The sequence below is a fragment of the Magnolia sinica genome, chromosome 14 (genome assembly GCF_029962835.1).
Source record: "Magnolia sinica isolate HGM2019 chromosome 14, MsV1, whole genome shotgun sequence".
Lineage (NCBI taxonomy): Eukaryota > Viridiplantae > Streptophyta > Magnoliopsida > Magnoliales > Magnoliaceae > Magnolia > Magnolia sinica.
This window is the reverse complement of record NC_080586.1, coordinates 67,170,747-67,197,891: the sequence shown is the minus strand read 5'-3', so window position 1 is coordinate 67,197,891 and position 27,145 is coordinate 67,170,747. Positions and strand designations below refer to the sequence as shown.

General features: G+C 40.2%; 1 protein-coding gene across 4 annotated transcripts in view; it reads left to right on the top strand.

Moving 5' to 3' along the window:
* The window catches only part of LOC131226054 (protein phosphatase 2C 70), a 61,668-nt gene that overhangs the window by 4,930 nt on the left and 29,593 nt on the right, over positions 1-27,145 (top strand). For 2 of the 4 annotated variants that reach the window (XR_009161634.1, XM_058221721.1), the window contains exons 2-8: positions 7,933-8,119; positions 8,233-8,430; positions 8,574-8,749; positions 9,852-10,010; positions 14,326-14,469; positions 14,549-14,610; positions 16,010-16,145. Coding sequence is in view for 3 of the 4 variants with exons in the window: in XM_058221721.1 (XP_058077704.1) it covers positions 7,933-8,119; positions 8,233-8,430; positions 8,574-8,749; positions 9,852-10,010; positions 14,326-14,469; positions 14,549-14,610; positions 16,010-16,145 (1,062 nt within the window). In the remaining variant the exon portion in view is untranslated. The remainder of the gene's footprint in view (positions 1-7,932; positions 8,120-8,232; positions 8,431-8,573; positions 8,750-9,851; positions 10,011-14,325; positions 14,470-14,548; positions 14,611-16,009; positions 16,146-27,145) is intronic. The other 2 variants (XM_058221722.1, XM_058221723.1) reach the window with 2 other exon arrangements.

The following is a 27,145-nucleotide window of genomic DNA, read 5'->3' as shown; positions in this document are numbered from 1 at the left end:
CATTCTCTCCATCCCAGATCTTCGTCTCCTCCCAAACCATACTTTCCCATACCCATCCACAATCCAAACCCCAACTGACCTAAACCCATCCTCCAACGCCACACGTTCCCACCTAGCCTCTTTTTGGCTTTTCATCATCCCTTTCTTTCATTCCCAAAACTCTAACCTTAGATCTAAAATCCCTAACATTCCTAGATTTTCCCCAATTTCTAAAAAAACCCTAATTCCAAAATTCTCATTTCCCATGAACCCTAATTCTTCAAATTTCAGATTTTCCCCTTCTAATCCTAATCATAAAACCTTCAAATCTATCCCTCGAGTGTGGAACATGCCTATGCTAAATTGGAAGTTCTATCCTTCTATCGAGCCTGGTTTTAATTGATTTATGTGATTTTTTAGCATGTGGGCATGTGATTTAGGCTAAATCAGATTTTATTTCCTATTGTATACTCTTAATTACTTGGTGGATTAGCAGATTTTGTTAATTGAATTACTTTATGGACTCGTTCATAATCTCCACGTTGCATGCTAGCATTAAATCATGTGTCCTGCATCATAATGTTTGACACAATGGTTGTAATGAGCCTGCTAAAATATATACTTTGCTCGAAAATGATGAAATTCCAAGTCTTGGATGGGCCACAAGCACAAGATCATGTCCGAGTGACTAACCAACGATTTTTTACCGTTGATTTACATGGACAGTGTTTGGACTGCGCCGATCATTATTTTAAAGTAATTATAGTGATTGAATTGATAATCTAATTGTTTTAGGATATCATTAGTGGGCCATGTGCCCAATATATTAATAGTCTAGTGACGCACATGTTACACATGCAACTCTTAGAAGGATTTTAAATGTAATCCAAGCTTTCACCGTGGATTTCAAACCCCTTCTTTGAGGGGATTTGAAACCCCCTAGTTTTGAAACCCCCGGTTACTTTATGATGCCAAAAAACCGGGGGATTTGAAATCCCCTCAAATCCCCCCAAATCCATGGTGCCAAATGACCCCTAAATGTTATGCATTCCAATTTGAATATAGTTGCATTAGTTCAGTTAGACAATGCATAACTTAGAACCCTATACAAAGGAAACCTATTATGTGCACTTCTTTTTTGAGATGTTATGATTTAAAAGTGTGTATTAAGGTCTTTTTTAACAATCCCTGAAGTTCAATTGAAAAATTCAACCATTTTTTTCCAATGTTTCCCCATGTTTCCCAAAAAGTGTGATAAATTACCCAATACAAATGATATATCCCATGCGAGAACCGATACATATTTGTATCGCAAGGATGCGATACATATCTGTATCGCGATACCGATATTTCAAACTCTGGTTGGTGCTTTGATTAAGACATTGGGAGTCTCCAGGGCGGCAATTAGGATCCGTGGAAGATAGTTCATTCTATCCATTTAAGGCTATGGGATACTCCAATGTAGCACAAGAAGATACAAGATTCGTGTGAAGAGGTTTAACAACCATGGTTGTCAAAATGATTTATGCATGATGCTTTATCAATATTTGGGGTGAACGTAATGTGCGATGCTTTGACAACAAGTTCAAATAATGGGATCAAGATCTTTGGAAATCTTAGAGAGACGCATCGGAATGGGCTTCGAATATTCATAACTTTGACATTAATGTAGGTCGTTCCTTTTTGGGTTTTTAATATGTTTTCTTGTATTCTTTCAGCTTGGCTATTTGATGCAGGAGATGGAAAATTAAATATGATATGTAAGATTTCAGGCTTAGATCCTACCAATTCAGAAACAATCACACAAATTCCACGTCCCACATGAAAATCCAAACATTCAATTAAAAAGGGGAATTTATGCGGGTCCAAGCCGACACAGGCTAGGACTGGACCAATAAAAATTATAAACCAAACGATGTCAAAAGGAAATAAAATCAACTACTCATGCATAAAAATCAATCCCTAGTCTAAGGGATTCCCTAATTTCAATTCAAGGAATCCTAAGGTGATAAAAAGGGGCAAATCAATTAGGGATCATGTAATCTAGGGTTAGGATTCATGAAAAACGGCTATGAGAGGATAAAAGAGGATAAAAACTTGAACCAAAAGATGATCCCGATTATGGACAGCAACAATGGCCCAAACGGATGTGCGTGTGATCCTGGCCGCACGTGTGTGGGACCCACTATTCAGAAAAAGGCCACTTTGGCCCTGGTCGGCCAGGGATGGACTCCAAAACCCCCAAATCTCAGCTCAATCCGATGTACGGTTTGTGCGTGGTGCTCCGCCAAAGTTTCAGCTTGCCTGCGGGCCGAAATCTGGGAACCTGCTGTAATGAAGAAATCTGATGTAACAAAAGGACAAATTCGAAGTACGGATGGTGGGGGAAGATAGAAAAAAAGATGATGGAAGATGGGGGTGAATTGGGATCGATGTGGCTTCACACCACGGTAGTTAGCCCTTCGAAAAGGGAGGGCTTTGCATCCACTTTTGAATTCTTCCACAACTCACGAAGAGAGCAGAAAAATAAAGCAGGAATTTTTTATTAACTTCAATGAATTAAAAGAACTACAAGGGTGCCTATTTACGGGGAGAACCCTATACCCAAAAACTCGCACCATGTGCGACACTTATTACTTGGCGATGAAGTAAACTAAAATAAAAAACAAACAAGGAAATCTAAAGCGTTCACGATGTTCTAAATAATAACAATAAGGAAAATCTAAAATATAAAACCAATCCGACGAGTGGGCCACGATCATGAGTTCCCATGGTGGGCTTTTCTTGACTATCGGGCCACTTTTTTGAACCAAAACTTGACTTTTAGCTAGGAGGCCCTCCCTGGACGTCGTCATCAAGCCAGATCGATGGTGGGGTCCTCTTACATACGTACGTGCGTAGGGGGGGCGGCGTGAGTGTGCGTGTGCGCGTGATATCCCCATCAAATCTCCCCGGCTGCAAAGATTTAGCCACTGGCGAAATAAAACTCCCGAACCGCTCCAGGATGTCAGGATCAAGTCTCTGAAGCTCCTCCTCAGTGAGCCACGTGCTGTCTGAAGCTGGGCGTGACTTCCATTTAACCACGTACTTCTGAAACCCGCCGTCCGACGTTGAAACTATCTGATGGTCCAGGATATCCTCTATTTTCTTTTTGGGTGTGTGAATGTTAGGTATGAGAGATAGAGGCTGGGAAAATGAGTCGGGAAGGATATGTATGGGAGGTAGAGGCTGGGAAGATGGGTCGGGACGGGTAGGTATGGGAGGTAGAGGCTGGGAACATGGGTCAGGACGGGTAGGTATGGGACGTAGAGGCTGGAAAAATGGGTTGGGAAGGGTAGATATGGGAGGTAGAGGCTGGGAAAATGGGTCGGGACGGATAGGTATGAGACGTAGAGGCCGGGAAAATGGGTTAGGAAGGGTAGGTATGGGAGGTAGAGGCTGGGAAGAAAGGTTACGAAAAGTAGATATGAGAGGTAGAGGCTGGGAAAATGGGTCAGGAAGGGGCCATGGTTCAAAGGATAAATATGAGGAATCAGGATGGGTGGGCGAAGGGCCGGGCAAAGTATCAGTGGTCCCCTGAAAAGTAACTAAATCCTCCACATCAGATGTGAAACTAATTCCCATGGAAGGTAGAAGATCTACCTCATACACATTGAGACCGTTTCGTTTTATAATTTTGACGGGTCCAGCGCTACACGCGTGTAACTTACGAACGGCCCTCGAAGGATACCACTCGGGCCTGATACAGACCATCACAGAGTCCTCAATATTGAATCCTTTGAAACATTTATACTGGTCTGTAGAAAATGTGTAATGTTCATTATTAGTCATGATCTTCTGCCTAATTTCTTGATGCCATGAATGAATGTGATGCGCAAAAGACTCTGCAGACTTTGACGGCCTATGGGACAGTGCTATAGGGACAAAATCAATAAGTTTCCTAGGTTTATAATCAGTAAGGACTTCACGAGGACTTAGACCTGTGGACCTATCGACAAAATTATTCAACATAAACTCGGTTGTAGGTATTACGGTGTCCCATGTTCTGGTGTGCTCTATATCCCTCCTAAGGGACTCATCCGGTAGATTATCAGGACAAACATCACGAAACTCATCCACTATCGGAATGACTTCAGTGGGTAACTCTACACTAACATCTGGTGCACTCTCTCTAGTCACAAGGCTGCACATGTTGTACCCCTCAAAATAGTGGTCTTGATGTCCCTCATGGGGTGGGTACACGGGTGCATGCCCATAACTGATTCCTTGGCCAACTCCATTCATTAATCTATCCTTCAGGTCACCTGCCTGAGATTGGACATCTACCCCAATGGTGGGGTTTGTCCTGGCGATGGTCTTTAGTCGGGCAATGCGTTCATCAAGCTGCTTAAAGCATTGATCTATTTCCAAGCGCTTAATCATAAACTCCAACTTCTGGGACAACTTGTTTAGTGACTCTTGCAATTGTTCCATGTTTAGTGTAGGGTGCCAACCAAAATTTAGCAATATAGTTGTCAAAATATAAGAGATTTTTTTTAAATTTTTTAAAATTTTTAAATTTTTTAAATTTTAAAGAATCGACCTAGTTTCTAAAAAACGAAAAAGGAAAGTTTCTAATGAAACAAATTAAGAAAGCTTCTAAAAAAAAAAACAAATTAGAAAAGTTTTTAAAAAAACAAACTAGTTTCTAAAGAAAAAGAAAAAAGGAAAGTTGCAAAAAATAGAATGTAAGTTAGTTTCAAAAAAAGAAAACGGAAAGTAAATTAGTTTCTAAAAAAGAAAAAAGGAAAGGAAATTAGTTTCTAAAAACAGATTAAGAAAGTTTCTAAAAAATTAGTTTATAAAAAAAACAGAAAAGGAAAGTTTCTAAACCTAGAAATAGAAAACTAAGTTAATTTCTAAAATAATTCAAATAAGGGGATAACAGAAAATTTCAGCAGCTTATTTCAGGGTTTATGGACCTCTAAACAGCCATATATGATGAGAATTGATGCGTAATGGACATAAACAACCAAACCCTAAACATGTAATGAATTCCCCTACAAGAACCCTAGGCTTTGATACCAAATTTGATGCAGGACATGGAAAATTAAATATGATATGTAAGATTTTAGGCTTAGATCCTACCAATTCAGAAACAATCACACAAATTCCACGTCCCACATGAAAATCCAAACATTCAATTAAAAAGGAGAATTTATGCGGGTCCAAGCCGACACAGGCTAGGACTGGACCAATAAAAATTATAAACCAAACGATGTCAAAGGGAAATAAAATCAACTACTCATGCATAAAAATCAATCCCTAATCCAAGGGATTCCCTAATTTTAATTCAAGGAACCCTAAGGTGATAAAAAGGGGCAAATCAATTAGGGATCATGTAATCTAGGGTTAGGATTCATGAAAAACGGCCATGAGAGGATAAAAACCTGAACCAAAAGATGATCCCGAGTGTGGACAGCAACAATGGCCCAGACGGACGTGCGTGTGATCCCGGCCGCACGTGTGTGGGGCCCACTATTCAGAAAAAGGCCACCTTGGCCCTGGTCGGCCAGGGATGGACTCTAAAACCCCCAAATCTCAGCTCAATCCGATGTACGGTTTGTGCGTGGTGCTTTGCCGAAGTTTCAGCTTGCTTGCGGGCCGAAATCTGGGAACCTGCTGTAATGAAGAAATCTGATGCAACAAAAGGACAAATTCGAAGTACGGATGGTGGGGGAAGATGGAAAAAAAGATGATGGAAGATGGGGGTGAATTGGGATCAATGTGGCTTCGCACCACGGTAGTTAGCCCTTCGAAAATGGAGGGCTTTGCACCCACTTTTGAATTCTTTCACAACTCACGAAGAGAGCAGAAAAATAAAGCAGGAATTTTTTATTAACTTCAATGAATTAAAAGAACTACAAGGGGTGCCTATTTACAGGGAGAACCCTATACCCAAAAACTCGCACCATGTGCGACACCTATTACTTGGCGATGAAGTAAACTAAAATAAAAAACAAACAAGGAAATCTAAAGCGTTCACGATGTTCTAAATAATAACAATAAGCAAAATCTAAAATATAAAACCAATTTGATGAGTGGGCCACGATCACGAGATCCCATGGTGGACTTTTCTTGACTATCGGGCCACTTTTCTGAACCAAAACTTGACTTCTAGCTAGGAGGCCCTCCCTGGACGTCGTCATCAAGACAGATCGATGATGGGGTCCTCCTACATGCGTACGTGCGTAGGTGGGGCGGCGTGAGTGCGTGTGTGCGCGTGATGTCCCCATCACTATTTGTCAGGTTACTTTCTAATAAAATCATTTATGGCTCTTAAAAAAAACCATGGCTGTCAAAAGGCACTGATGGAGTGTAAGTTGATTGATGAGGCAAAATGTGGTTAGGTGGGTTACATATCTTGAGCAACCTTGTTAGTTAGGTAGCATTCATGATGATGAGAGGAATATTTTTTAGTATACTATACTGATTACTACAACAAAATGATTGTCAAGGTCCTTGCTTTGGGTCTGGGTTGAGCAAATTTCGGTTGGGTTAGGTTGGGTCTAATCACATATGTCTGGGTTGGGTTGGGTTGAGGTTTGGTCGGGTTGGCTTGGGTTGAGTATGGAGGACTTTGGGTTGGGTCACATTTGGTTGGAATTCAGGTTGGGTTAGGTTGCAAGTTGGTTCGTCTTGTTGAGGTTGGGTTGACCCTCAACTCAACCCAACTTGCCTAAGTTTCACCTCTAATACTGGTTTGTGAGGTGATCTGCAATGATGTAGGCAATTTTCGCCCTTTGTTCAAACATTTTGTGTGTGTAGAGAGAGAGAGAGAGAGAGAGAGAGAGAGAGAGAGAGAGAGAGAGAGAGATGTTGGTCCTCTCGTTTGGGGAGTCAGTGGTTGCCAATTCTCTTGGACTAGATTTCTTGTTTCCTTGGATCAGGAAGACTGGTATACAAGGGTTAGGCAATATGGAATTCTCTTCCCATTTTGGATCACTACTTGGTGGTGTTGGATACTAATGAGGGGCAATAGGGGCCATCACCATTCCTTGTCAAGTTTTTGTGGTTAGAAGAGGAGGATTCACTAACAAAGTGAGAGTGGTGGGAATCCATTCATGTAGAAGGTTGGACTGGGTTCAAATTGGTGATGAAACCTAGAAAGCTAAAAGGAATGGAAGGACAATTTGAACACTGCAGGAGCTGAGAAGGCAGTTATTCCTTTTGAAATCGAAGTGTTGGTTCTAATGAAGAGTTTGATAGTCTATTTGAGGAGAAGGAAAACAGGCTTCACTAAAGCTAGAATATCAAAGGAAAGTAAAGCAGGGTGAAATCATGTGGAGACAAATCACAGGGAATGTGGCTTAAGTGGATAAGAACACCAAGTTCGTTCAAGGTATAAGCTAATGCTAAGAGTCTAAACAGAATCCACATCCTCATGGTTGATAGGAGAAGGTTGGAGGAGAAACAAGGTATGCGCGATGTGGTGGTCCTCTCATTAAGCTAACTGTAGTTATCCTAAAAATTAATGACTAACCATGGTTAGACGATCCAGGTTAGTTACTAGCCTTGCTGTTGCTGCCAAACAGGCCCTTAATGTGCTCGTGACTTTTATGTACTAAGTTAAAATATAAGTGCTCAAATTGATGCCTGGTCTTCTCTATTTATACATATAAAATGAATTTCAGCTTGCATCTTGTGATCATCTCTACTAATTTTCTTTTTAGCTTGAGCTTTTCCAGTTCTTGTATAAGGAACTTCGATCCCAATGCTTCAGGTGCATCTTTCTTGGGCATGTTCCTTATTAGAAAAGTGATTGGCATTAATGCTTTTTCCTGATTTGCATGTCTCCCCATGAGATGCTGGTTCTAGGAGCACCCCTTTTCAAAGGAAACTACTTCTATTGATTGCCAAACATGGTTTTTCTTCTTAAGAAGTCTGTCCGCTTCTTCTGATCCGTTTCTGCAGGTTGATGATCTAGAAAGGCCTCTTTTTCCCGGTGATTCTCCATCCCCAAGCCCAAGAAATGACTTGTCCAGAAGCTGTGATTTAGAGGGATCTAGTGCTCAAATTGATGGAAGTTTCAGCTCACCTAGCACACATGGACTAGTCTATAAACAGAGGATTCCATCAGCAGATGCACATGTGAGCCAAGGTATGCATTCTTTTTTGGTGATTCTGGTTTAGCCTCTTCATATTTGCATAGAGTATCATCATATAACTGCTCTTTTCAGCAATCACAAATGATTAATTTTTAAACTCTCCCAGGTGCTGCTTTGATTCTGGATGTTATTTCTGAACCTCCAGAACATTTGTTAGTTGGTCAAACTCTCAAACGTACATTGGTGCCAAGTTGGCCTGTTGAAGGAAGAAAACATATTAGAAAGGATGAAGGATACTGCAATTCAGTTTCCTTTGATGATGATAAATATCAAGTTTCGTTGCCCCAAGATACTACTGACCAACGTATTCTACCCCCTCCCCCCTGATGGATTCAAATAAGTTGTTTTACTTGATTTTATTTGTACATAAACTAGACTCTCAGCATTCTTTTCAATTACCACAGGTTATGTAAAACACATCATCCTATCTTTTTGTTAGAAGTGCAGGAAGCAGCCTGACGTTGGAAGTTATATCTGGTCCTTCTCGTGGACTCCGCTGTTCCCTGCAGTCAACAAATGCCTCTCGATTTCCATTGACCCTTGGAAGAGTTCCTCCAAGTGATTTGTTGCTGAAGGATTCAGAGGTTTCAGGGAAGCATGCAATGATAAATTGGAACTTAAATGTAAGCATCAATTGACACTTGCTTTCACTTCAGTTCCATGTGAAATTTGGTTGCAGGAACTGTTTATCTGCTATTTTGATCAAGTTTGGAAAACTAGGGACTCAGACTTGACCCTGTCAACCTGTAAAGTTTGACTTGTGCTGTTGGTGTGGTTACTCAGTGTGACCTGTGTTTTTTTAATTAACCTAATTTTGGATTATAAAGAATAGTTTCTTACAAATGAATATGCATGTTTAAATTTATATTGGATTTATCTTCTGAAAACAACATTATAATGCATATTTTGGTGGGAGGGGGAGAGGCTACCTTTATCATCTTAAAACAATATCTTATAATGTATATGTTAATAGGAGTAACATCCTGTAGGCTAAATAAACTTTCATGTCCTTTTTAATGAACAACACAGTCTGACATGACTCAGAGGGAGGGAGGCTGGCTTTACCATCTAAAAAGAGCTTTTATTATCTTAAAACAATATATCGTAATGTATATTTTAATAGTTATAACATTATGGTAACATCATATAGGTTGAATAAGTTTTGTATGCCCTTTTTAACCAGCAAGACGGTGTGGTTATCTCATGTTTGAGTCATCGAGTCATGAAAAAAAATCACAGGAATGTTGATTTTGTTCTGTTACAGAGACTGCACGTTAAAAAAAAAAAACCTCGGTGTGGCATAATTCAAGGTCGACTTGGGGGAGCATGAGTTGACTTGGCCAACCTTGATTTTAATTTGCTTGCTACTGGACTTGAGGGCTGTTAATGCTTGTGTTAGTGACTTAGTGCACTTGTGGCTCGAACATGTCACATATGTGATGTGCACTACCTAAGCTGATCATTGGATGGGTCTCGCACTTTAACCCTGGTGCAAAAACTGGGCCGATCCATACATCAGATTGTTCAGATGTCTACAAGAACAGTTGGATGGTTACTTGTCTATTCCCCTGGATGGGTGGACTGGCCTGATCTTTTGGCTAGAGCATGAATGTGGTGGGCTTTGCTAGTGGCTTGGATGTCACACATGTTGGCATGCGGCAGTGGGCAAGTGCACTGATGTGAGTCTCTTTTGTTTCTCATTAGATTGGTATTTGGTGATGGCAGAAATTGAAATGGGAGCTGGTGGATATGGGGAGCTTGAATGGAACCCTCTTAAATTCTTGTGCAGTTCACCATCTAGAGTCAGGACAAAGGCATTGGAGTGAACCCATCGAGCTTTCAAGCGGAGACGTAATTACTCTTGGTACAACATCCCAAGTATATGTGAGTTGAAGTGGCATTGCTTGTATTTTTGGTTTCTCTAGTTTTGTTTTTTGAGCCGAGAACTGCATGTAAGATCTGTCACATACTTAATCACTGTTGAAAACTGGCAAAATAAACCCGTTATTGGTGCAAGTCGAATGGTCTAAAAGTGCAAGGGGATGGTCCAAAAGGACGTGGGTGTAGGTAGCGAGAAAAGACTTGATGACCTATGGTCTAACTGAAGCTATGGCCCTTGATAGAGTGGAATGGCGGAACAGGATTTTTGTAGCCCACCCCATTAGTTGGGATAAGCTGATGATGATGATGTGCTTGTTCTAATTACATAATTTTGCAGCCCATGTTTAGTTTTACAAATAATTTAGCGAGTATGTTAAGTACGTGCACAATTATCGTACTTGTTTTTTTTTGAAACGCAAGGATTTTACTGATAGATAAAAAATAAACAGGAAAAACAACCTAGAGAGCTAAAAAAGTAAAACAAAAACAAAAAAAATACAAAAAACTAGACCATACAAAATCTGTCCCTCGAAAGAACAACCCAGGAAGAGCTGAGAGTCTCTTAGGGAGCCCAATCCCTGAAAAGAACAAGGACACTCGAGAACACCCCAGCCACAGAAACGCTAGAATTCCTTAAACAATGATTATTTCTTTCTGCCCACATTGCCACAGGACAACCAAAAACAAGATTCTCTACTTTCTTTTCCCCATAGCTCTTTCGTATTCCACACGCCATTTGCAAGGGAGATCTTCCATAGAATTTGGCATGATCCACGCTACCCCGGACATTTTGAAAATGCTCCACCATAAATCAGAGGAGGAAGGACGACATATGAAAAGTTGGTCCATTGTTTCTTTAGAACGGTAGCATAAAGGCAGATGTTGGGAATACACATTCCACATTTTTAGAGATTATCAACCGTGAGGATAATGTTCCTTCCCACTAGCCACCCGAAAGTTGCCACTTTTGGAGAAACTCCATAGTGCCACAAATGAGCTGTGTGGGAGTTTGTCGTGGGAGAAGAGGCCTCTGCAATGGATTTGTAAAGTGAACGAACAAAAAAGATTCTTGAACCAGGCATACGGTCTTCCTCAACTTCACAAGGTAGAAAAGTCTGCAAACAAGATAAGTTGAGAGTAAATTCCTCTATCTTACCCCCCCCCCCCCGGTGTAGAAACGCTAGAATTCCTTGAACAATGATTATTTCTTTCTGCCCACATTGCCATAGGACAACCAAAAATACGATTCTCTACTTTCTTTTCCCCATAGCTCTTTCGTATTCTGCACGCCACTTGCAAAGGAGATCTTCCATAGAATTTGGCATGATCCATGCTACCCCGGACATTCTGAAAATGCTCCACCATAAATCAAAGGAGAAAGGACGACGTATGAAAAGTTGGTCCACTGTTTCTTTGGAATGGTAGCACAAAGGCAAATGTTGGGAATACACATTCCACGTTTTTAGAGATTATCAATTGTGAGGATTCTGTTCCTTACCGCCAGCCACCTGAAAGCTACCACTTTTGGAGAGACTCCATAGTGCCACAAATGAGCTATGTGGGAGGTTGTTGTGGGAGAAGAGGCCTCTGCAACGGATTTGTAAAGCGAATGAACAAAAAAGATTCCTGAACCAGGCATACAGTCTTCCTCAACTTCACAGGACAAAAAAGTCTACAAAGAAGATAAGTTCAGAGTAAATTCCTCTTTCTTAGGATCTACACCCCCCCCCCCCCCCAGGGATAAAGCAATCCTTGATAACTACATCCTTATTAGAGGAAAATGCAAACAACACAGGCAAAAACACAACCAAAGGCTGGTCACTGCACCATAAATCTAACCATAATTTGATTCTCAAACCATTCCCAAGGGAGAAAGGGATTCTCTCAAACACCAAGGGGGCAGACTTGGCTATTCCTTTCCACAAGGAGGAGGCACACTATAACGAGGAGGATTTAGTTCACCAACCTTGGGGGGGAGAGGCCATATTTAGCTGAAATAATTTGATGCCATAAACTATCTCTTTCGTTCTCAAATCTCCGAACCCATTTACCCAAAAGGGCTTCATAGACAAGGAGGAGATCCCGGATATTGGCTCCCCCTTCCTCATAAGGTAAGCAAACCTCTTTCCAATTAAGCAGGGGAAACTTCTTCCCATCAGATCTTCCTTGCCATAGAAAGTTTCTTCTCAACTTATCGATTTTAGCTATAGCCGATTTTGGGCATCTAAAAAGAGAAAGATAGTAGATAGGCAAATTTGAAAAAGACGCTTTGATAAGATTTAACCTCCCACCCAATGATAAAAGTTCATTTTCTGAAGACAACTTGCTTTCCATCCTTTCTATAATCTTGTCCCAAAGGTGAATCAGGGGCTTACCGATGCAAAGAGGAAGGCCCAAGTAGATTGTAGGCAGAGCACTTACCTTGCATCCAAGAAAATCAGGAAAGGAAATCCAACTAAGTACGTGCCTTCTTATTTCAACTTCCAATATCCTCCTTTTGTAATAACAACTCTTGACTGTTTTCCTACTTCATAAACCAAGTTTTGATGACCATCTTACCACAAAATACGTCATTTTTAAATGGGTACATAAAAGGCAATTAACTGTTTCCTTTCCACTGCGAGTTCTGATTATCTTTGTGACTAACTTAGGCATAAACATTGCCTCTATTTTAAACTTGATTGAAGTAACACATTTTTTGCTACAATCAATATCAAAGTTTTAAAACCACAAGGTGAAGCTGAGGATGTGGCTGGCCCTTCAGTGGGGCAAGGCTTAGGTTCGTGGCACAATGCATGGGCCTCATGATTTTTTGTTTATACTTTTAAATCCAATCGATGATTATATATTGGGCAAAGGTTGATGTTGGGTGGGGAGCCGATCGTAAAATTTTGCCGATCTACCATTTAAAAGCAACCCAAATTGTTGTGAGAAAGGCTAGATGGTGATGATGGTTCTTTTTGTAATTAAAATGACTACTTAAGAACCTTACAAAATGCATTTTCTAGTGTGGATCCTAATCTGAACTTGGAGCTGGACCTGATTCCAGATCCAAACCCTTTCCGAATCCTAATTCATGCTCTAAACTGGACCTGTCAGACCCTATGCAACACCCAAAACTCATTGGATTCAGATCTGGAACCTCATAGACGGTGTTGTTATCCGAACTCAACAATACAGGAATCTAACTCCCCTAGTTGGTTTCAGGTCTGGGTATAACAGTGTCTAACCCGGACCTTGCTTGTTGAAAGCCCTATTACACACTTTGGAACATGGTATTCCATAGCGGTAATGGTGGTCGTAATGGCCACTACCTTTACCATTACAATAATGGCTGTAATGACCGTCACAGAAATTTTCTTTTCTTTTCTATTAAAAAAAAATAATCTATTTCGGCCTCGTAGCGGACCTTTATAGGGTTGTTACGGGTCATTTTTTTCCGTTACGGCTATTACGACCCCATAGCGTGCAACAGTGACTACCTTTACCATTATGTAACTGCCCTTACGGTCATTAACGTAACCGTTTTGGAATAGCTTCCTTTGGAACCTGTAGTCATTAGATAAGTGAAGGTGGCGTCGTGGATGCAGAAGGTACTGAAGGTAGAATGACTCTTTGAATGTCACTGTGCGTACTCTGGGAGAGAGAAATTTTTAGAGGTGGCAGGCTGAGCAAAAAGGCTCATTGGGATTCACCAGGATAGGGTCTCCTTAATAAGTTGCAGGGGGAAACGATTGTTCATCAGAACCACATTACATGGAGTAAGAACTTTACCAATTTTTTTTCACGACACAGGGTGTCTCCGCCCCTTTTTGAGGCGAGATTATTCCCTGCGGATACACGCAACCACCCATAACCACATGTATTGGGTAATGCTGAGGAGGGGAGTCGAACCCACACGTAGGGATCAAATCCACGGTGACGGCTGCTCGCCAAAACCTCGTTGGGTAAGAACTTTACCAATTTTGATATCCGAACACAGGTAGTCTTTGGCCCCTTGTGGCATGTTTTATTTGAAGTGATTGAACTATGGTTGGGAAAACATTTACATTCAAACACCCATAGAAATGCTTAATCAGGCTACTTTCCACAAAACTCCTGAGAGGGAGATTTATTCCCAGTCACAATGTGGGTACATCATCCGCCACCCAACTTCTAATGCCTATCTCACTGCATTATCTAGTTGCAACTGAACTCAACCATAGGTTTCACCTATAGGTCATTTATGTCTGCATTGCTAGCTTTCAAACCTTGCTCTTTGCTTAATCTTCTCTTTTCTATCAGTTCGTGGTATCCACATTCTTTTACATTGTAACAGGTTCAAATTACCCATCATGCTGAACATAATATTCCCTTTGGAGTTGGTCTGGCTTCTGATGCTATGTCTCTGCGCCGAGGAGGAAAGAAACTTCCTATGGAAGATGTGTGCTATTACCAGTGGCCACTTCCCGAAGTTGACCAGGTTTTCATGTTACTGCCTTTAGCTGTGGGATTTTTTCCTCTGTCCTCGATAGGTATCTTAATCAATGCACAAAATGCAGTTTGGACTGTTTGGCATCTTTGATGGGCATGGTGGAGCAGCTGCAGCCAGATCCGCAAGCAAGTTAGTTTTAGCCATCCGATTTTGATTTCATACTAGAGGTGTCAAAATCCATAGGCAGAATTTTTGCATGATAGACTCTTCTGATTGGGAACAAATGGTTGTATTGCCTTGAAACTGTATCTAACTGAGGGGGTTGCTACAATGACATGAGAGCATCATGAATCTTATGTGCAATTGGAAACATCTTTGTTGTACATGCGGCACTTGTTTTTGGTGATTGGGATTGTTGATTTGGTCCGCCACCATGTGGTGGGCAATATTGCAAAAGGCAAGAAGATTGGACTGTGGTGTCCATCAATGGCCTGAAAAAGGGATGGTTTGCTTAAAACAGAGGAAGTCTCCCCATTCAGTGGACAACCCTCACAACTGTTTATAACCATGCATACAGGCACAGGGTCGCTGATAAAGCTTGCCAGGCTGTTTTTGTGTCTTTCTCTTTTGCATTGTGCAATCTTTGCGCATAGTTTTTTTTTTCCCCCCTTTCAAAAACAGTTTGTTGATAGGCAAAAGGACATGACTCCCAAATGGATGGCCATAGGTGTCTGATCCTGTGATTTTGGCTAAGAATCATCCGGGAGGGGGCACACAGATCAACACTCCCAATCAGCGTAGCATTCATGCTTTCCACATCTATTCCACATCTATGGTAAACACTAGGAGATGGCACTGCGTATAAACTTCTATGATGTGCATGTTGTAATAGTATTTCTCATTTTGTTAAACACCTTGCAAATATGATACTTTGGATGAAATTCTAATGTTTCAGTTCATAATTTGTGTTCTTTTGCACCAGTGAAAAAAGTGTTCTTTGGTGTATGGTGTTATCTTTTCAGGGTTAAAATTTTCAGTCTTATACTGCTTTTATGTTTTGAACATTCAGTTGGTTGAAAAGATGGTCTTGAGCATGTTTTCTCGGGCACCAAAACATTTGTTCTTTGGTGTATGGTGTTATCTTTTCAGGGTTAAAATTTTCAGTCTTATACTGCTTTTATGTTTTGAACATTCAGTTGGTTGAAAAGATGGTCTTGAGCATGTTTTCTCAGGCACCAAAACATTCTTTCAGATGGGCTTATTTGTCTATGAGTTGGAGTTAAAAGAAAGATCAAGGTGCAGAAACTGCTAATTGTTAGAGCTGGAAAGCAATAGCATATAAAATGTTGAGAAAATGCAAGCCATATGATAACTTGTGAGAAGCCTCGGTGGTTAACTGACTATAGTGTGACTTCTTTGCAAAGTATTCCAATTCATATCCTCTCCGTCTGTTGCTACAAAGTTCCACTATTAATGTTTTGGTATGACTTTGTAGATCATTATCTAAATTGCGAATAGACGGGAAAGTAAAGATATTTTGATTGCAATGGATGTTCAGTCATTAACAGTTCATTGTTTTACTGTCTAGAACACTGCCCAAGACGGTTGCCGATATGTTGTCAGTTTCAGAAAGAAGAGAGAGGGTTATTTCCCTTGGTGATGCTTCAGAAGTCCTTAGGGATGCATTTTTTCAGACAGAGGCAGCTATGAATCATCAGTATGAGGTTTTCTCCCATATCATTGCTTTCTTTGTGTAAGCATTTTTTATGATGATATGATGAAATTGTTCATTGTATTGTTCTAATATGTGTATCATGATGGTATCTTTGTGGTTTTTGCTTATCATGATCCAATGTTACTTTATCTTGCCTGTTGTCTGCATTGTTGGAAAATTTGAAGTTTGAGGGAGGACGATAATTTCTACAAAATTTAGTGGCTTTTCATTTATCTGTACTTCTTATCCATTGTTTATTCAAATACTTCTTATCTGCAGTTTATTCGATCCTGTGTTTTCTGAAGGTCACTGCATTTCTTCCTGCATTGTTCACCTTCTCCTTGAGATATAGAACAATTGTTTTTCATAATGTACAGTCATGTGACACATGATTTCAAATTTGCAAATTGTTTCAAGATCTAAGAGCCCTGTTTTATATTACTGATTGATTTGATCTGCTGCACTTTTTTTTTATTTACACACGCACACATACCCCCACGCACTCACGCCGTAGTGGAATTTCACCACCTATGGGTACTCGAACCCTTGACCAGGTGTTGAAACTCCTAAGAGTCTACCACTGGAGCAAGAGTAAGGACCCGGTGGTAGACTTCACCTTTTTCATGTACATGAGAAATCTTGCATCTTTATATTTTTATCGTTTGCAAAATTACACACTTTTTGCTCCTCGGAAATTTCTTCTGGTGAGACGTTCTAAATAACTCTTGGTGGTTTATGAAATAGTTAGGTTTACATGAGAAATTGTGAGCTGCCCGAGGTCATTTTGTTTTAAAAAAAGAAGAAAAAAGAAAAAAAAAGGAGTTGAAGATGAGCTAATCCGCCTTCTTTTTCTTCATTGGGAGTCTTTTTTGAGAAGGTACAATGCGGCATGATTCCAAATGCATACCACATACTTTTAGGTCATGTTTGTTTCGCCGGTTTCCTTGGTAACATAACGTAAATTAGCCATCATTATTATTTTACAATGCTTGTTTAAACAAGTATTACGGTACATAATTCAAGGGTCAAATACATATGTAATGGGAGACATGTAAAGGAATTTGTAATCATCATAATTTTACATTATGAAATTGTCATCTTTACAAATTTACCTAGATAAATAAACAATGTAAGCAATGTCATTATTGCAGTCAAATGCAACTGATGTCACCAAACAAGTAAATCAATTTGTAATCATATCCATTTCCTTAACTAATGTAATTGGGGAAACAAACAGGCCCTTAGGGATGTCATTGGTCCACAATTGTGACGTTCTACTTAGCGGGAGAAAGGACACTTGTCCTTATGTCCATGCTTTTGTTTAAACTGATGTAATGATATTTTCCAAATCTATTTAGTAAGGCCATTAGTTAACACCCAACGTGTGGGCTTATTCATCGTGTATTTAATAGTAAAAAAGAAGGGGAGTTGATGGCTAAGATTGGAAGTTACTGAGGCTGAGATTAAAAGTATGTTTATTTCTGAGGATAATATACAATTGTGGTATTTTTTTTTTTTTTTAAATTTTTTTAAATTGCTGGAAGTCAATTGAAGATGTTGATGTTATCTCTATGGGAAATCTTGATTTTGTAATGGAAAATTCTTCCCTGTTTGTGGTTACTACTCTTGAATTGTACAACATATTATGGTTACCCTTGTTTGATATTGTGATGGATGGATTATTTTCCTCAATTTACAACAAAATTTTTTTTTTTTTTGTTGAAAGATGATTATCTTATTAGGGCCAAAGGCCATAAAACAAGGAAAACTAGACAAACAAACAAAAGAAAAACAAACCACAAGAAAAGCACTCTCAGGTAGCCCACTCCTTGATATACAAGGCCACCCTATTAGAAATCCCCTCACCAGAACCCTTTAAAATTTTAAAAATAATAATGGTTGCTTTTTTCCAACCAAATAGCCCAAAACACAGCCAACATCGCTATCTTCCATTTCTTCCTACGAAACGAGCCACCCTCTCCACCATGCCATGCTTGAAGCATATCAATGACTGAGCTTGGCATCGCCCATCAAACATTGGTTGATCTTAGAATTCCTGACCAGATAATATGAGAGAAAGAACAACGGATAAATAAATGATCCATTGATCATTCGACGCTTAAACACAATGGACAATCATTAGGATAATGGACCTTTTGTCCAAGTTGTCGATGGTTAAAATCCTATTCCTTCCTGCTAACCAATGAACATAGCAACTTTCGGGGGCATGCCATACTTCCAGATATAGGAAGTGTGAATTATGCCCATTACACCAGTGGGATGAGCCAACATCGAAGAAAGAGACCGCACAAAAAAAATTCCCTTCTTGGAGTGGCTCCACACCAGTGAGTCCTCCCTAGCAGTAGGCTTCATACTCTACAGCAGGGAAAGAAGAGACGGTAACTCAACCACTTCAACATCATACAAATCCCTTCTGCAAGGGCAAGCCATACTCCCCCATTATCCTAAGTAGAGAAGCTGTTGACCACAACAATGGCAGCGGGCGGACATAACTTAGCTATGGAGGGGAACACTCTCACACTAAACATCCTCCTAAAAGCGAACTCTGGACCCCTCGTCAAGAGAAAACTTGATGCAAGACAACTAACAACTTGCTCTAAAAGCTAGAATTGATAGAGCGTGGCGAATCAATCCCTTTATCTCATAACCCAAGCCCCATATCCCATGGGTTAGGTACTCGGACGAACCCCCCCCGTGGACCCCAAATCACATGGGCTCTGCCTCACACGAGCCACTTACTTGGACGAACCCCCTCATGGGCCCCAAATCACATGGGTTTCGCCTCACACGAGCCATCCGCCTCACACGGGCCGCCCACCTCGAGTGTGTCTCTAAATCCCACAGGCTACCCCACTCGAGCTTAGTGTGAAAATGCCCTTGCGTTAAAACCTCAAACCACTAGCCATCCTTGGGGCCATCCCAACCACAAATATCCAAAGGAAAGAGGTCCTATATAGAGGATGACTCTGCAACCCAATATCCTAGAGGAGATGTACCATACTTGGCTGCAATATCTCTCTTTCAAAGGTTGGAATCCTCCACCCCAAATCTCCACACCCACTTACCCAGGAGGCCCGAATTAACTAGATCCAAACATTTAATGCTCACACCTACCTCGGCCACAATCTTATACACTTTGGACCAACTAAGAAGGTGAAATTTCCTTTTGGCCTTGCCTCCTTGCCAAAGTAGATCCCTCATAAGCCTATCAATATGATTCAAGACTGACTTATGGCATTTAAACAGAGACAAGAAATATGTGGGGAGATTGGAGAGAGAAGCCTTGATGAGGGTAATTCTACCATCAAGAGAAAGCAATTTACTCTTCTAAAGGGATTAACTCTCTCGAATCTCACAAATGTATAATAGGTTTTCCCAAACATAAAGGAAGGCCTAAGCAGTGTTCGAAATATCAGTATCGTGTTACGTATCGCATCCTTGGGATACTGTAACACCCTGATTCTCATAACCCAAGGATGATCACTTGAGTACGAGAACCCGAGGGTTATGTCATGAAATAATACTATCATTCATCTAATTACCAACACATTTCATAACATCGAAATATAACCGCTATATAAACTAATAAAAGGAGTTCAACATACATGAATAGAAGTAAAGAAGTAAAGTAAGATCCCACAGCAGGGGATTTTTAATTACGATTCTCAAACTAAGCAAAATGAAGATAATGTCTGAAAACATGAAAGTAATTAGGTCCTATATCCTCAGTTGAGCTCCAACGGCTCAACCGTATCAGCATACTGTCCTTCCTCTCTATACTCCTCATCGGCTGCGCCAGGGGTCCCATCATAGGCGCCACCTTCCTCCATCATACCTGTATCTATTTGGTGCAACAACACTATTGGGTGAGTGAAAACTCAGTGGGAATTTTCCGCAAGGATTCATGCATACCATATCATTCCAAAATAGTTTAAACCAAACGCAATCAATTATATTAAAGATAATGTGAACTTAAATGCAAATGTATGGATGTATGAATGTATGCTGAAGATACAGATCTGGGGATGCACATCCAGCTGTCAAAATAAAGGGGTCGCCCAAGGAGAACTAGTCATTCGGAAAAATACTCAAAGGTACGCCCAATGAGAACTAGTCACTCGGAAAAGACCATGCAGGGAGTGCGCCCAATGATATCTCCTGGAAAAATACACGGGGTACGCCGGAGGAGTGTCTAATCCCAGAAAAGCCTCATGAAAAGAAAGAGCGCCCAAAGTGACCCAAATGCACATTTCATGTGAGTAAAACTGAAATGATAATACCTTCAGGAATTCGAACAGGGTGTGGCTTACAGTGAGCACTCGAAAAAGCTCACATGTCATGTGTGGATGTCATGCACCATAATACTCATGCATAAGATTATTCTCATAAATATGGTCAAGGCTTGTGGTCTTTTAATAGGATATCAAACATTCAACAAGAGTTCAGTATAAATATTTTACTTCCGCTAAGTCAAAAAGGGGGCCCATAAATGTGGCGTATCAAGAGTTTAAATTTGAGACAAGTTTATTCTACATCTCACAATGGGTGACATTCCACACCTAGGGTTCATTATATGACTTGAGAATGAATTGAAGTATCGTCATACTTGTAGTTACTAGTAGAACTATGCCTCAACATTTACAATTACTAAACTAACTTAGAGCATGCACAATTAAGTCCTAATCACCTAATGATTATATAAGACTTGGGTAATTAGGCATTAGCATATTACTCACATTCAACATAACTAATTAGAATTGAAAGAAATTGTGTACTATTCTAAGACTTCATACACCATAGATTCAGATTAAAATGACTCTAGCATATAAAATGAGTTATGGAGTAAACTTACCATTCAAATGGAGGCAAGGTTTACTACTTCTTAATACAGTTAATGAAAGTGTATATATAGCAAGGCAATTCTAAATATGGCATAAGAGTATGATACAATTCTTATAAGATGGATTAAAACAGCCAGATTCAAGACAATCCTACATGATTATTAATATCAATTTAAGATTTAAGGAAGCAACATTAATATTGGCATAATTATACCATCTTCATACTTTTAAGCTTAAGCTAACTTAGAAATCAATGAAATGAGGAAGCCATGTGGGATATCTCTCACCTTGTTTGAGAGTTCTTCTTGTTTTGAGATGTCTTTTAAGGTAAGATAGTTGTTGGTTGGGCCTGGATGATTTGTTACAAGACACTAGTGAGTTACAACCGAGTTGACTCGGTCGGGGTTTTTAACCAACGGCGAGTTGAGCTAGTTATAAGATTTTACCTACAACAAGGTCCTATTTATGGTCCAATTAAATCCAACACTCGTCAGATTCTACACAGGTGATTGGGGTCATCCTGACTCGGTCGGAAAACTGACTGAGTCAGCTTGTTAAAGAGGATAGAGTTGACTCGGTCAGGTAACATGGTCGAGTCTGCCCCACAATAGGCAGGTTCGGGTTGCCCCAAACGAGACTTATACTCATTGTAAGGAGTTGCTTCTTAGGCCCAGCTGAGTCGGGTTTTACCCTCCAGCACTGAATCTGAGTTATTGACTCAGTAGTGACTTAAGTGTAAACGACACTCCTACCTGCTAGTTGTGGCGAACCAGAACTCGATTCAGAGTGCAGGTTGTAGCTTTAGGAAAACCGACCACTGCCATGGAAGCAGATCGGGTATTTCCGCCTTGGGAGGGTGTTGAGTCACACAACTCGTGAGCGAGTTGAGGTGACTGTGCACACAGTCAGATGAGTGGGTGGAAACCGATGATGACAGAGGAGTAATGAGCGTGATTACTTGTCCAGGGGCGATTTCCGGTTGCCGGAAGGTCTGAGCACGGTGTGCTCTGTTTCGGGTTTGTCGGAACTCGAACCCATGCTAATCAACTCGATCCTGAATATTGTTTTGAGGTGAGACAGCCGGCTGGAAACTCGTTCCAGCGGTTGACGTTCCTTATCACACTTCCTCCTTCACTCCTTTCTACTAGCACTCTAACTATCTCCTCTCCCACCCTTACCGTGATCAGCCAACAGCAACAAACGGTCCAAACTGAGTCAAGTTGCTACTAGGCCTGCCACTCACCTCAGCGGCGCCTTACTGTTTCTAGATATTTCCACAGTTAATCACCCGGATTAGCACTGAGTTAGCAAAAGAAGGATCGAGAATCCTTGTGTAGGGATCTGTAGGTGCGGTCTGGTGTGTACATGAGTCCGTTTGATCATTCCTGATGGACCTTTGATGAGGTGGCCCACTAGATGGACGTCTCGGATTAGTGAAAGGGCTCGAGCTTACGTTGATGGGTTTCATTGTCAGTCTAAGGAAGATGGCAGACGAAAATGACATTTTTTAACTGAGTGGCTTATCCATAGATCAGGGCCGTTTGGACGGTCCTGGTATGGCCTAAAAGTAATGTGGGGTCCATTTCACGGCGCAAGGAGGGCCGTTGATTAAAATAGCCGCTTAACAGGCGAAAAACCCATCGCCGCTTCAATTTCTCATCCATATCTCGTCTGCTAGGATATTTTCGTTGAAACCTAATCTCAACGCTTCGGATCAGCTTGAGAGAAGCTTCTAGGCGTCAATGAACGGCCGAGATGCGTCTTTCCCCAATGGGGAAAGATTCTTTCCGCAATCCGTCGGGTAGGGGCGTGTTTTTGGAAACCATAGGGCTGACGGGGCTCTGGTTGCATACGTGGATGCCGTCCGACGGTTCCCAACGGTTGGATCTGTCAAAGGAGTGATGTACGTGTCCCAATCCTCTCCGTCAGGGCATCACCTTTGCCATGCGAGATCAGACACTGTCTGTGTCGTCGCGAAGAGCTTTCTATCCTAGATGGTAACGTGGTCAGGGTCAGTGGGACCCTGGCTATCAGATGGATGGTCTGGATTCCCACTTTGTATTCAGATGGTGGCCATAAGCATCGCCAAACGGATGGCCCGTTTTGAGCAACGCCGGGTGGGAGAATTTCAAATTTCCTCTTTTTTTTTTTTTGTAAATTCCATCGGGTCAAAGCTCCTTTGACCCAATGGCTTGGTCTCGTGCATAGCGTGTGCACACTATTGATGTATGCGCTCGGCTCAGTCGTGGGGTCCACGTGATGATCTGAGTCGATCAACACCGTTCATTCGTTTTTGGGAGGTCTGCTAATCACTCTAGATCAGGACTTTGTATGCTCAAAAGGTGAGGTGGGCCATACTAGGAGGATTTTTGTCGAAAATGCCAAACATAGGGGAGTCTACGGTTCTTCTAGTGCTAGTGCGGTTCTAAAGGTGGGGCCCACGCGATGATCAGCGTGATCTGGGCCGTCATTCACTTTGGAAGTCTCATCCGAGGCCTTTGACCCAAGGTTACGGCAAATCCAAGGTTTCAGGTGGGCCCTAACGTTTGATTTATGTGCCTAATTGGTACCAGTCGATGACCCTTGAAGATCGGACGGTTAGATCCTACCCATGTTTGATCGTTAGTGATCCTTGGAGCTCCCCACCTAGTCTAGAGGAAAAGTGATAGTTTACTCACGTGTTTAGCTTATGATTAATGCATATTATAAATCCTTGGCCCCGTGGCCTGATGAACAACAGATTTGATGATCCAGTGTCTAATATTTACAATGGACAGCTTGATCTATCTATCAAGGTGAAAAATAGACTTCTCTATTAGAGTGATGGTCCATCCAGCCACTCATATGAGGGATGACTCGATGTAGTTTACTTCAAATGGTCAGATTTATTCCAAATCTGACCCAAACCGAAATAAAAGGTCTCTTGACTTGTTTAAAGGACAATGATGGTATGTTTAGGTGGTCGGGTAATTTAATTATTGTAAACAATGATGGATTGCCTATTAGCAGTTGTAAATCAACTTAATTGTGAATCCGAGGTACAACAATTAATCCGCGGTTTTGTAAGGAGCCCTATTAGTGTGATGGAGTGACGTGTCAAGTACAAGACGTCGTACCCCTGATTATTCAGGCTTCAAAACCTAAGATGTATGGTTAGGTTTATGCTAAAATAAAGGTGAAAGTACAATGAACTAAGTTTATATTACAAAATTAGATCTTTACAACAACACCTGAGTATAGAAAATACGGGGTGTTACAGATACATATACGTATCAGTTATCGCATGTGATATATCATTTCTATCGAGTAATTTATCGCACTTTTTGGAAAACATGGGGAAACATTGGGGAAATGGTTGAATTATAATGAAACTTAAGGGATTGTTAAAAAGGCCTTAATAGACACTTTTAAATCATAGCATCACAAAAAGAAGTGCACATAATATGTTTCCTTTGTATAGGGTCTTAAGCTATGCGTTGTTTGACTGAACTAATGCAACTATATTCAAATTAAATGCATAACATTTAGAGTATATGTGATGATCATTTCATCAAACACTCCTAAATACTTCGAAATTAGTCATAATTGACAACTGGTTGAAGGGAAATTAAAAAAAATTAATATTTTAATAATAATTTATTAAATTTCAATTAAAAAATATTTTTTTATTTTTATTTTTTGAAAATTGACAAGGACTCAACAAATCAATAGATTAGTCCTCATACATGCTTGATTTCATGTTTGGAGTGCAACATTGCAAGCAATTTGAGAGAAATTGAGGAAATTTCGAATATTTCTCAAATTTCCCCAAATCGGAACCCCTACACTGAAAATTTGAAATTAGAGTGTATGTGATGATCATTTCATCAAATACTCCTAAACACTTCAAAATTAGTCTTAATTGACATCTAGTTGAAGGAAATTTTCGAAAAAAAATGGAGAACATGAAAAACCAATGGATATTTCAATCAAAGCTCAAACTCCATGATTTTTAATGCAAAACATGAAGGACCAATGGATTTATAACCATTTGATACTGATTTAACATAATTTCAACAAAAAAAAGGGATTGAAAATTGAAATTGCTCACAGGATCGAACATGAGGGATATATCAACATTGCTTGTGCGTTTCGTATCGCACAGGTGGGATACAAGATATATTATGAGATATATCGGCCGATATCGTCGATATTTAAAACATTGGGCCTAAGTAGGTTGAAGGGAATGAACCTACTTGGTAACCAAAAATCTCAACAAACTCAGAAACCTCATTTTGAGAAATATTAACCCTAAGCAATAGGCTCTTGGCTAAGATAATGTTTAGACCATAAACTATTTCAAACCATCTTATCACAATCCTTAAAGTAGTTGTGACTCTAAAGCTTTACAAAACAGGAGGGTATCATTTTGCAAACTGGAGGTGATTAATAGATTGAAGGAAATTGGCAACCTCAAAACTGCAGAATAGACCTTCAACTTACCCTTAGATAGGGAGAGAGGATCTCCTTAATGGAGACTCCCGAGTAGCTTTGAAAAAACCAAAACAGGTTCCATTAATCAGCATAAAAAATTTTGCTGAGGAAACAAACCATCAAATCCAACTTCTCCATTTCTCTCCGAACCCCAACTAAGACGACAAATAATCTAAAATGACCAATCAACATGATCGTAGACTTTTTCTATATCCAGCTTGCATATAACACCCTTGTTACCATATTTAAGGTAGGAATCCAAACATTCATTAGCCAACAAAGCATTGTCGAGAATCTGTCTGCTTGCTACGAAAGCATTTTGGAAAGGTGAGATTACCTTAGGAAGGACACTTGTAATTCTTTGACTCAAAATCTTAGCCATGATCTTATAAGGGATTGACCAGGCTAATGAGCGTAAATTTTTTAAGATTATTCGCACCATTAACCTTAAGAATCAAGGCCAAAAAGGTGCAACGTAACTTAGAGACTAATAGCCAGAGACAAAAAAGTCATTAGCAAAAGCCATGATATCATCCTTAACTAAATCCCAAAATGATTAGAAGAAGGCCAACGGAAAACTGTCAGGACCCAGGTCCTTATTTCTTATTCCTTACAAGATCCTTAACAACTTTATAATTTCGTTGATACAAAAAGGGGATTCCAAGGAATCTGCCATCTTCAAAGAGAGGGAATCGAAGGGAGGATTGTCAAGGATGGGCCATTGGAAACCTTCATCCAAAAGCAATGATTGATAAAAACTAACCATAGCTTCACAAATTGACCCTCATCAACTAATCTGGCTCTAACCATTAAGGAGATATAATTGGCCCTTGCCCTGGCGTTGGCTATACCATGAAAATACTTTATGTTTTTATTTCTTTTAGCCAAAGCGCTCTCGAGCATTAATGCCACTTAATCTCCTCTTTGATTGATGTAGGATGCATGATCTAACCATTTGGATGCAGGAGGTTATTAACGAATTGATCAAAATAAGTCAAATATAATAATATGCCATTCTACCATGATTAAAAGAGTTCCAAATAGATAATAAATTTTACGTTAAATCACAATCCCCCACAGACATAAACCATATAAACATGAAAATCGAAGGCCCAATGAGAGACTGGAACTCTCACATTAGCGTAGGTATGGTTCTAATTCAATGGTAGATTTGTGCAATTTTAGGGTTAAAAAGTTAGGGGTTTTGAAGATTATTGCGGATAGGGTTTTACCAAATCAAAGAAGGGGGAAGAGGGTGTATGGTTGTCTGTACAGTCGTTAGTACAACTTGTACGGATAGGGGCAGACCGTACACTCTTAGGTTTTGATAAATTAGGCCTAGGTCATGGTTGTAGGATGATGGGAAGTGAGACTGTGGGGTAATGAAGATTTTGGTTCTAAAGTGGAGAAATAGAAAAGATGAGAACAAAAAAAATACCTTTTTGATGAGTAAGATGAGGAGGCTTCACACCAAGCAGTCTCTTTTCACAAGAGAATATCAAATCATATGAGAGAAGGGGCTTTTCCAACAAAAGAGTATTTTATTATTATTATTATTTTTTTCATTCCATCATAATGGGCTAGGGTTGGACCCCCCTTCCCCAATAAATGTGTTTTGACAAAAATACCCCTCAATAAAAACATACTTCATGTCCCATGATTCAATAAGATGAAA